The following is a 12,527-nucleotide window of genomic DNA, read 5'->3' on the forward strand; positions in this document are numbered from 1 at the left end:
AGAATGAAAGCTTTACTGTGTTTGAAACCTTTCCCACTTGTGGATTCAGATATTTTTACCTGACTGTGGGTTTGTGCATTTGTTTTTTTGGTTTCACTAAGCTTTAGTTTGATGTCAGGCTAAATCCTTCCTGTGTGCTTTTCACTAGCCCCCTAAGTCTCTGGCAACAGTTATTGATGAAATGCTTTGCTGAAGATTGAGCTGAACTGTAAGTGGCTGCTGTGGACTTGTCCTCTGGGGTTAGGAGGGGGCCCAGGGCGTAATCACAAAAACGTCACCTTCCCATAACTCTGTTTAGCTCCAGATTTGCTCAGCAGGATTTCAGAGCATAGTGGGAGAGTCAGACTTCAGAGACCGTTATTGGAGCCTGCTTTGGAGGAGACCGTGTCTTCAAACTCGGGAGGTTTTACCACTCCAGCTTCCTGCAGCCCGTGTGGCGATAGGTGTATTTCTGCAGGTTGGAAGGGGCACAGAACAGGAGGGAGCAAAATGCAGCCTCTGCAAGGCTTGCAAAGGAAAGCCTGAGAATTAAATCTCACCTGAAGAGCCTCGGAGCGCTTCTTTGGAGCCGAAACCTTGTGGCCTCTCATTTAGCAGCGAGAAACCAAAATTGGGCTCCTGAGAGGTAAATGTGAATAGTGCCTTTCACTTCCAGAAAACTAGAATCTGGCTCACAGACATTTTATTATTGAGGGTGCCACTTTAAATGCTAATCACTATTTGCAGGCTCATTACCGCTTCAGACTGGCCTCTTCAAAGGAATGAAGGGGTATTATGTGTTCATCTACCAGTGAAATTCAAACTCCTTTGAAAATCCCAGCTTGAAGGTACAAGGACAGAGGCCAAATGTGAGTTCAGTGACTGTTTGCCAAAGCCTCTCTAAGTATCTGTATCTGTGAGTACAAATCAGAGCTGTGCTGGAGACTTGTGTTGGCGTACCTAAGTTGGACAGGGTTGTTAGGAAATCTGACATCTGACCAATATAACTGTGCTGGAAGTGGTTATTTCTCCGAGGGAGCTGGAATAAGCTATGCTGGCAGAGCGCAGGATCCTTTTACTGGGAGAGTGTGCCGATACACCCACTGGTTAAAGTGGAAATTTAGCAGTCCTGATGTTAAACCTATTAATGCAGCTAGTGTATATGCAGCGTACTGGATACGACTTAGATGCTTTAAGAAAAGCTGGCCTGCTTCAACTACTGATTATATTTCTACCAGCAACGTACCCTGACACAGGACTTGGCTTAACACACTGCTAATATTATGCAGCTTAAACGCTTCTGTACACCTGATGAAGGACCCATTTTCCACAGGATCTCTGCCCTTGTCTGCTGATTTTTTTCACTCAACTTAAGCAGGTTATGTGGGTTGAACCACGGCTCCTTTATCGACATTCTGAACAGCCGGGTTAGATTTGAGCTAGAAAAAAACAAAAAAAGAAAAAAAAGAAAACCATCCACCACCACTTGAATGGATTTATGCTGTGTTTTAAGTTTGTTAAAACAGTATGGAGACACACTGAGCATTTTCTTTTTTTTTTTTTTTAGTTTTCTAAAAGGTTTAGTTTGTTTCATTTCCTCACATTTCTTCCTTCCTGTTTTGTCCAGGAATGTACCTTTTTTGTGACATATCCCAGTAAGAACAGTTTTTCCTCTGTATTAAAGTTCCTGTTGCTGTATTGCAGACAACCTGTAGAGTACGGGCTATGAGCCATGGCTTTTTCTTTTCTGTAGGCCTGACTTCATGAAATCGGATGGCAAGGTGTTTAGATCTACTTACCTTACTGAAGAGTTGAGTCTGCTAACTGAAGCTTACTGTAAGGCTGGGACGAGCTTCATAAAGTACTGCGCTTTCAAAAGCATCCAGGTGTCAAAAGCAGGGTATGAACGTTTTGTTAACGAGCATGCTGATGGTTGCAGAGAGGTTGAGCTAGGTAAAAAATTCTACTTTTTGCACGTGTGGGGTGCCTGATGGTCAGTCTAGGCTGGTAACACATCCCTGCCAGTGACAAAAAGCTGTTAGAAGCTGCCTAGTATACAATGAGGGAGTTTCTGCCCAGAAAAATTGCAGAGACTGAGAGATATGCTCTGAAGTCTGAAGTTTCATATCGTTGTATTTTTGTGAGTAAAATCGAAAGTTATTCTGAATGGATATAATGAGGTTACATTTAAGTGTTATTTGAGAGGTTTGGGTATTTTAGGGGTTGGGGTTTTTTTCGATTTTTTGGTGAGAAGTTGGAAGGTGCATGTCCGAGAGGACTCTGAAGCTAGCAGATTTTGGAACAGTAACGTCACCACTTTCTTGATGGCTTTGTACGGAGGTTCCGCTTTGGGAAATAGGACACAGACAAAATCAAATTTGATTTCTTTGAGAGAATCTACCATCTGGTTCTTGGGAGACAACTAGATTGCTTTTTTGGTTTTAGTTTAGGAGGGATCAATAATCTCTATCTAGTCCCTGAATTTCTTCTGGCTTCCTCTAATGTTTCAATAGGAATTTGTATTTTATCCAATAACAAACTTTCGTTTCTTGTGTTCCTTTTCTATTAACAAACTTCCATGTGTTCATTTACCTGTTCAAGTTCTTTTTATTGAAAAATGCTGTCTATGGAAGTGCTGAAAATTTTTACTCTAGGAAATCCTGACAATGGACTCCACAGGCTGGGACTGGGAATAGAAAAAGCTTTCACTAAACAAAGTAATTTCTATAAGCATACTACATTAACTTTTACAAGTGATGTCAGATGGTAACGTCACAGTTTACTTCTGCTGCCACATCTGTCATACTGAATGAGAGTGGACTTACTTGACTATCTATATGACCAGCTCTCTTCTGCACCTGAAAGAAGTGTGAAGGCTTGCATGTAGAAGGAGAAAAGGCCAATACTTTTACAAAAAAGAGGCTGCTTCTGATGTGTTCCACAAAAACTACTGCTTCTGCTATTTTTCCAAATCCATTTGCTTTGTATTCTACAAAAGTATCTCGAGTTATCTTGTAAAGCAGCCTTTAAACTTTAGTATCCCCTGTTTGACTCCATCAATAAATCCCAACAGGTGCACAGGACTGTACCTCTGTACACCCAAGGTGCTGTCCTCCCCCAGCAGGAGGAAGCGCTTGGGATTTTCCCAGGCATGTGACTTTGTCATGGAAACTGTGCTCCTTACCAGTAAAAATATGAACATTTTTAATTTCCTCATGGGAAGAAGAATAAAATTAATTCCACAGCTGAAAATGTTGAATGGCATTCCCAGACTCACTAGTGGGTTGTATAGCGGAATCTGTCATTTCAGAAAATTCATAACCCAATCTATCTCTGTGCACAGCGCAGGCAGTCTTATAATTTAACAGTGTAAGAAAATTCAAGAATGGCAATGTGGACACCCCTGTGTTTCACTGCAGGAAAGAATTACAGAAGAGTTCTTAGGAATGCTATTGTGTAAGAACTAGCAATAGGATATAAAATGCTGGTATTCAACTAAGATGCCTTTCTTTTATACCAGGACTTGATTGAATGAAGGAAAAACACTCACACAAACATGTACTTTGATTATTACAAAACCACGGTTATGTTTTCTATCAAAATCATTTTAGTAAGTGTATACCACAAAATCACAGCAAATATTGCTCCTATAAATATAGATAGCAGCACGAGGGTTGGATAAGTCAGTGTGAAGAATAATAGGGTTTTACTGGCAAAAGGGCAATATTTTGAATGCTCATAATTTATTTACTCTATCTATCTTAAAGTTTCAGCCCATTAATTATACATGAAACGGAATCTCATAGTATAGCAGGGGACTAAAACTAAAAGACAAGGCTCATTTTCAGCTGTAACACCTCAATTTATAAAGCAGACCAGCTCCTTAACATACTGGTTAGGCAGATGGATAAGTATTGGTAGATATGAAGTTTATAGTTCGGCATTTTTTAACTTCTCTGTGATTTCCTTGTACTAGTGCCCTTGGGACACATTTTTTTCAGAAAGTCTGATCTTTCTACATTCATTCTGGTAATGGTATATTGCGAGTCATTAAGGAAATTAAAGTCCCATTTCAGGCCCCAGTTCAACAAAGCATTTAAGTACTGCTTAACTTAGAGTACATCTTAAAGTACATCTTAAAGGAAATCCTATTTAACAAAGGCAAACCAAAAACGAAGTCTTCAGAGGAACATGATTAAAGTTAAGGCTGTATTTTTTCTTAAAGTGAACTCAGAACTGTTGTCTGCATCACGGAGTCAAGAGCCCCCCTATGGAAAGGGACGTTCAAAGAAGATATTACTTGTCCAGACCTCCTTTGGGATGTGGTAAAGGAGGCAGGAAACTCAGTTCAAATTTTGGAGCAGAATACCAAATGGACTGAATTTATCATGCTTAAGTGAAGTGTTTTGACACAATAAAGGCGTTTTGCAATGAAAAAAGAGCCATACCTCAGCTCGCAAACTTACTGGGTAGTCAGGCGTGTTCCCCTGAGACATGGTGACATTGGACGCTTTGCTTAAATGCTGGAGAAAGGCCTTGTCTAAGAATGAACTGAGAAACTTCCATCAAGCTGGCAGTTAAACCCTTTCTGTCTTTCTGTCATTGGTAGTACTTCCTTTCTTAGTAACCTCATCTCTGCTCCCTGCTCTGGAGCAATTTTAGGGTGCTGTATTGACAATTAGTCACTGTTTTAAAAAAGTTCATACAACACAGTCCCAGGTGCAGTGAAAGGACTGGAAAAGTATTGACAGATTAATATCAGGTATGGTATTGCAGGGCATAATCTATATTTCTGTATCCCCTCAGCAGATGCCATGATGCACTTTTCAGTTTAAGGTAAACACCATTTAAAATATTTATATCCCTCTCGCCTTCCCCACTAAATTGGAAGCTGTTGCTTACAGCAGTAACAACAGATACAGTTATTTTCTTTAGACAGGTCATCTCCTTATGAAAATTCAGTGTTTGCATTCCTGATTATTAGCATAACTGGGAAAGTACCTGGTGGCCTTGTGTTTTGCAACCTGGCATGTTGCAAGATAAACATCCACAATTTTTCCTGCAGGGATGCTCAGATCCTCAATACTGAGGAAACAAAAGGATCTTTCTAGCTAAATAAGCTCAGTTTCCTACTTGTTCATGAATGTTTTAAGGAAAAGAAATGAAAAATGGCCACCAAGTATAAAACACCAATCGCTGTGATTAAAAACATTTTTCTGCTCACTATTTTGGATGGTTAGGAAGATCAAAATATATATAAAACCCAAGTTTTGTTTGAGAAAAGAATCAAGTTTATCATGTTTAATAGCAATTCCTGTGTGATAAAACTTCAGTACTGCAAATGGGGTCATTTTTCCGTATGGCAGTGTAGCCCAGACTCAGTGCCTCTATTAATCAGTTACATCTCTGTACTTCAGCCCAGGAATGAAATAAGGTTTAATAACCTTATATAGAGAATGTAAAAGAACTGGATCTTTAGTGAGTCTGAACAAAACACATGTTAATATGTAGCTAATGACAAGAAGAGATTTTATTTTCTTTATGTAGTAGCAAATTGTTATTAAACAGCAGAAACTTGGTACTATGCCAATATTGCACTGTACAGTGCATTTCACCAGTTTTATTTCAACTTAAAGACACTTAGAACTTCTTTTTGGGACTTTTATTAAGTTTGTCTGAAGAGGGCAGCCTTTCCTAATGCACTTGGAATTTTCTTAATTTGACAAGGTTACTGTGTGCTGAACAAATTGACAAAGGACATGCTCACAGTCCTGAGTTTGCCTCTCATAATTGCTTATGTTTTCCTTCAAATGTCTTTCCACTCATATTTATCGACCAGCTGAAAAGAATATTATTATTTTTACATATTTGACTTATCTGCTAAAGTGTAGCCCAATTCCGCTTTACTCAGTATGCTAACTCTATAGAGACTTACTTAAGATTTCTAGTAGGAAGTTTAAAGAGAAGGTTATTAGGAAATTTCTAAAAATATAGGCGCAGTATATTCATTGCGCAGTATATTCATTTTACAGTCTAGAAATAAGTCTTACGTGCTAAGAATGTATGTGACTAGAGCAGGGAAATATTCTTCACTTTCTATTGACAGTTCTCCTTATCTTCATGGTTTCAATCCTGAACTGCTCCCCAGGCTTCAAAAAGAAGCATTACCCTGAAAGTAGACACAGTGGCGTTACTTTTTTCTTTTATTTTATCCTTTAATCATAAGGAAATATTAAAAAAAATTCTTGCAGCAGATTCATGCATTACAACGTTACTAGGAAAGATGAATGACTACTCCACATTTAGCAATTAGTGTGATAGATTTAAGGGCTCTTAGAAGAATTTATTGCCGTGGTGTGCCTCGATCGTGGTGCAGGGAGGGGCATTTGAAGAAGCCAGAATGATATATTTTCTCAGTTACTGCTGCTCTAAGCCACGATGTTGCATCTCTCCTCTTGCAGTGACAGCCGAATTTGAATGCCTGTCTCACCTTCTCGTGTGCCGTGATTTAGCTTCTGTGTTAGGGCTGGGGGAGAAAGGGAGCGAACACGCTGAGCACAGGGAGCAGGCACGGGGCTCTTAGCAAGGCAGACACCCTGAAGGCTCATACTCATATAGGAGAAAGGTAGGCTGAGACAATAGCGGTAGGATTTCATGGCCCCTTATGTAAATGAGCATACTGTTTGCAAGAGAGTATTATCTGGATTAGCCGACTCTTTATATAAAGATCATATCCAACACTTTCTTGGGCAGTAAGGGTGGTGATGTGGATTACATGCAAAACAGGCAATTAGCTGCCATCTCCGGAGAAATGTCTGTGCAACAAAATGAGAGTGCTTTATGTGCCCAGCACCCTGGAGACTTTGCTGCGGTGGTAGACAGTAAGCCCTCTACTACCTCACATTCCCAACCACTGTTACCCCTACTAGTTAGGTTATGCTGGCACTGGCAGTCAAACTGCTGTATAATTTCACTCTTTCAGTTTGTCAGCTTCTTGGGCCGAGTGTTGATTAGGTAGTATCAGTACTGATCTAGTCAAATGAATCGTTATTACTTTGGTGTCTTTCTAGTTTCTTTTTTTGGGAAAACGAGTACAAAAACAAAATTCTCCATTAACTATCACTAGGATCAAGCTAGCAAATAACTGCATTTCCTCCTTCCACAAACTCCTATGATTATATAATGCTACTAGGTGTTTAAGCTACCAAACACAAGGTGACCCAAGGTCTTTGACTGACAGAAAGCTTTCTCAAGATCTCATCATCATACAGCTGTTCACCTGGTTTTATATTCCTGGATTTGTCTTGTCATGTCCTTAGATCTCAAACCACCTTTTCTTCCTACTGTGTCCTTCCTACAGCAGCCTTTGGTTGGGAATCTGTGGCAGCTTGCTTCAGTTCCTTCTGGCCTGAGAATTTCACAGTGACTGGACCACTCTGAAAAGCATTGGCATAGTATATCTTCCTGCCTTAATGCTGTACTGCTATTAAACAGAGCAGAGATTTTATTCTCTACTGGTACTCAAATTTCTAAATATCAGACAAACAGCTGCACCCTTATAATATGGCATTAGAGATGTCAGATTCTCTCTCTGCAGCCCAAAGACCATACTGGTATATTCTCCCTGAATCTTCTAAGAAATTATACCTTAATTCTGATTATATCCCCATTTTCTCTTCTGACATTGCCTAACTGAAATTCATTGCTTGTTTTCATTTTTTGTGACTCATCTTGGGAGGCAACATCATGCTCTTTGCTCAACACTCATTATCTCTCACTATTTCCTCTCTTTAAAGAGTATGTATATTTAAAAGGTATGGAAGTCGGATTGTTAGGGTTGTAATGAGAAGAAATACAAAAATAATTCCTGCTTGTCCAATGTATCTCTGTGTTGAAATTGGAAAGATGACTTCTTTCTACTCCTTTGGAATATTTTCAAAATCAATTTGTAAAGTTTTTGACTAAGCCTATTGTTTTCTGGTATTAATAATTTAATTTCCAACAATTAATTACCAACATTTCTCCTGAATATCTAATTGCATTTTGAACATTTTCAAAATTTGATTCTTCTTTGAATGACTTCTTTATCTAGAAAACAGCCTTTTGTTGTTCACTTTTATCCCTCTCACCATTAAGGAGATCATTAAAGTTCCTCCTCCACATTTCTGTGATTGCATTGTTTGTAGCTGAAGATTTTAATTTTTTTCCATTACTGAACCTTCATGATTCGTGTCCTTTCCTCCCAATACCAAAAATACATGTAAAATAGTCTCATTTGTACATAAAATTCATGCTATGCTTTACTTAGTTCCTGCAAGTATTGTCTTTTTGCATTGTCTTATCGAAGATCTTGTTATCTGTTTTGGCTTTATTATGATCTTCAGTGTAAGCTTAATTCTAAATTCATATTGACTTTGATGAACATTGATAAAGGAAGGAAAGATTCCCCACCATATTCATGAAAGCATCAATGGTTTTTATATTTGCAGTTGTTCATATAATCTTTGCTACTCTCTTCAGTGTATCCCTGAGGGTCTCCTACTTGGAGTCAGTTTTCTGTATGGCCACTGTTATCTTTTAACACCTCAGACCTGATATTCCTCAAAGATTCTGTATCACTTCTTGTATTTCTTGTTTGTTTTTTTAACAGGACAAATCTCTTTCTCACTTTTGCTCTTGGATGATAATAGCTCACACTACAAGGGACATCTTTTAGGCTCCTAATGTTATTCCTTCATCTCAAATCAGCATATACGTGTTAATCTAATTAACAAGAATTCCGTTTTTTCCATAAACTTCTGAAGAAAGCTGCATCTTTCAGTCCCACAAAGCTGATCCTATTTCACCATCTGCCATAACCAAGATTGTCTTTTCCTATAGTTTGTTCTCTACACCTACTTCAGCTCCAGCTTTTCATTTAATCAGGAAAAACGGTGAAAGACTAAAGGACATAAAAGATGTCATATGTTCATTCAGGTTCTTCTGATAACGCATCTTATATTTCATTGTTCATTCTTTCAATAGGAATAATTGTACTGGTAATATCAATACTGTCATGTTCCCTGCCTGATTGCTTAAAGTTACCCGCTGCTGATAATGTAACATCGTTCAACATAGCACTATACATGTTTCATACCTTGTAGTCTTTTTTTCCACAAAAGCAATTGCTCACTTTGAAAAGTCTACTTTCTGACTATCTTATCTCTCATATGGCTGTGATGTGCTCCCCTTCCTTCTCTGTAGTATGGAGGAAGGTTCTTGACCTCAAAGCATTGCCTGTTTCCATTTTCTAAGGTTTGTTTTAAACTCAGGTGAATTTCTTACAATTTCTTTGTAATGGGGTAAGGATGTCAACTTTATGCCAGCTCCATCTGGAAGCCTGGAGGGTTCCTCCTTAATTTCTCTGCACCTTATGTTCAAACTCTCTGGCTTTGGGAGAAAGTGCTGACTGCACAGCTAATCACTACGTATGAAGTAGCTCCACAGAGATGAGAAGTCCTTTTCCCATATTAAAATTCCTAAGAAAGAAGTTGTTGTTTGCCATCAACTACATTGACAGTTGTTCAACTTGCCTGTGTTCCGGGTGGTTCAACACTGCAGTTTAGCTGGCCAATGGAAATGGAAATGAAGAAGGAATTAATGGCTACAGCTTGACCAGCCAGTTCTTGCAAGGTTGACCTGATTTGGGATGGATAGTGAAATCTCTAATATCAATTTTCATTTGTTCTGTGTAGTAAAAAAGCTTGCGGACTTTATCCCCACTTAAAAATGCATTTTGAAATTTCATATTCATTATTAATTTTGACAATCAAGTGGGAATGGGAGGCCATGAAGTGAAGCTGTTTTTTGATTAACACAGAACTCCTGCCTGGTAAATGAGAAGATTTTATGCTATGAAATTGTTACAGAGAGTATTTTCTGGCTTCGTCTAGACTTTCATTCCTTCCAGAGTGCCAAAATATCTATATTAAATTGGTGAACAGGAGTGGACAAAGAGGGAAAAAAGAAGGGGACTAGAAATGTCAGGAAAAGCCCTACATCATCGTTAAGAGCTATACCAAATTGCTAAACTGTCAGGAATCAGCTTTTGAGGTGAGTGACAGATGAATTATATTACTTTTGGCAATTGCACTTCAACAATTATGAGTCACGATGTTTGTTGATAACTGAGAATAGACAGTGGGTTTAAAATGCAACTGAGTACTTTGAGTGCACGCCTGAGTTCCAATAAAAGTGTCCACTGAGTGCATTCGCTTCACCAAAGCCCAAACCCACAGGTTCACAGACATGCACTCCTATGGTTGACAGCTCAGTCAATATCTTTCCTGCTCTGTCTCTTCCTGTCATAACATTGATTTCTGTAAGCTAGAGGAAGTAATCCCTGATGACATTGTGCAACAATCTTAAGCAGAGTCCTTTTTTTTCATTTTTCCACTGCCTACTTTTTTATTTATAACTTACCAACTTCACCTTTCATAAGTCTGTTACGTTTTACATCCTGATCACTATATCCAGATCAACTGCTTTTTAAATGATTTTTTCTTGATGTTCCATGTTTATGGGACAACTTACTTGATTCTCCCGCATCATGTCTTCAGTGCAAAAAAAAGTCACTTTGAAATATGTCTATTCACTCAGCTGCCAAGCTAGCTACAGATTGCCCAGCGCACCCTTTGCATGAAAGAGAATACCATACTGTCATATCATGTCCCACCACTGTCAGCACCACTTTATTTTTCTGTGTCCGAAGCCCATGATCAGCAATGTTCTTCATGGCGTGGTAAACACTGCTGCATAGCTGTAATGAAAGTGAGGTTTCTATTACTAATCTAATTTTCAACATCTTCCTATTTTCAGTTTTCTGAAAGAAAAAAAAACCCATGTCTCTGGAATTTCATATGGCTAGATATCAGTAACAAAGTACTAGTATTCTAGGCAGTTTTGGAGATTTTTTGGAGATTTTTTAATGTGATAAAAGAGCACCAGAAAATAATTTTTGCCTATATTTGAAGAAATCATAGATCTTTAAAGTCTTAACAAATTTTTGTCCAAAATGGCATTAACTTTGAATCTCCAGCAACTTGTTGGTGTTGTTGAAAATGGAGGTGTTCTGCAGGGAGCAAGGAATTGTGTATATTTATGGGAGTGAGTGGTACATCTGTAATGAACAGTTTAGTGGGGTCTGCCTCACCATGGAGCAAGGTGTGATAGCAGATCTGAGACACAGAGAGACCCTTTCCGTTGAGCTGCCTCCTCTGACCTGTTCAGATTACGTTCATGAGAAAAAACATGTACGGGATTTAGTTAGCATCTGTCAGTGTGAGAGCACTTACCCTACTTCTTACCCTGCTTATGAGTATCTTGAGCTAGACCAGAGACAAGGATGGATTGATTTACACATAAAATCTATATTGTTTCAAGAGATACAATTGTTCCAAATTACCGACTCTGATTCCTTTAATCACTATTTTTGATCAGATAGAGTCAGAAAAGTTGTCACCTTTTTATTTAGCTTGTAATAGAAATGAATAGCTTGTCATTTTTTATACTACATTATTGTGGAAAAAGCTGGTAGACTCAATAAATAAAAAAATATGGTCTGCTGAGGTAAATGGCAAAAGGATTTTACCTACTGTTTGTTTCTGGGGAGCCATAAGAGATGTTATAGCCCTTGATAGTATGAAAGGTTCAAACTTCTATATTTCACTTGTGTTTCTCTTCTTAAACTCCTGCTGTTAAATAAAATAAAATAAGCAAGTAAACCCAAAAGCCTATATCTGTCAGTAAGCAGCCATTGAATAGTGCTCCTTTTTAACATAGCTTTATTGGTTCCTCTTTGCAAAAGTCACGGACATACAAAATGTTTCGCTTGTCTAAAGAAAACTTCAAAGAAAGAACTTCAGTGCTGTAACATGTTATATTATTGTCAGATGTCACTATTACTTTGTTCAGCAAAGGAACTTTTGAATTTAAGGAAAAATTAGGAAAAATCTATGGCAAATAATACAAAAAAAGTAATCTAGGTATTGCACAGTGCTAAATAAATCCTGAGTTTGATGTCAACCTTCGCATAAAACAGCTAGATCCTAAAGTCTTTAAAGCTGCAAAATCTCCAGTAAAATGAATGAGTGAGATATCTGCTGCATACCTGCAAGATCTTAGGCCATGGATTTGAAGATTCCAGGAAGTGGTAGAATAGCATATAAGTATAACTTTATTCTTAAAAGAAGTACAGGCATAAATCCAATTTGGTTTTTTTTTCTGAAAAAAATGATTTTGAGATTATTAAATATAACTACCGTATTCTTACCTTCCATTTACTTTCACATCATATATCTCTATTTACAAATAAAAATCTTCTTTCCCCTTATTGCCCAGCCCAAAAATTGTGAGTCCTGAAAGTCAAGACAACATTCTTCAAGTTATTAGCGGTGAGCTGTATTTGAAAGACTAACAAATGTTCATAACAGTTCATAAGGCAGTTCAAACTCCTGTTACAGAGCAAATTTTCTACCATCATAATCCTTTAAAGCCTAGGAGAGGGCAAA

General features: G+C 38.1%; 1 protein-coding gene across 6 annotated transcripts in view; it reads left to right on the forward strand.

Moving 5' to 3' along the window:
• The window catches only part of RBMS3 (RNA binding motif single stranded interacting protein 3), a 712,732-nt gene that overhangs the window by 88,203 nt on the left and 612,002 nt on the right, over window positions 1-12,527 (forward strand). Inside the window, exon 1 of one of the 6 annotated variants that reach the window (XM_068935484.1) lies at window positions 1,733-1,879. The exons of the other annotated variants lie outside the window; for them this stretch is intronic. Within the exon in view, the coding sequence (XP_068791585.1) occupies window positions 1,743-1,879 (137 nt within the window). The 5' untranslated portion in view covers window positions 1,733-1,742. Of the gene's footprint in view, window positions 1-1,732; window positions 1,880-12,527 lie in introns of those variants that run through there. 6 annotated transcript variants of the gene reach the window in all.

Source organism: Struthio camelus, chromosome 2 (assembly GCF_040807025.1).
Source record: "Struthio camelus isolate bStrCam1 chromosome 2, bStrCam1.hap1, whole genome shotgun sequence".
In the NCBI taxonomy this organism is placed as follows: domain Eukaryota; kingdom Metazoa; phylum Chordata; class Aves; order Struthioniformes; family Struthionidae; genus Struthio; species Struthio camelus.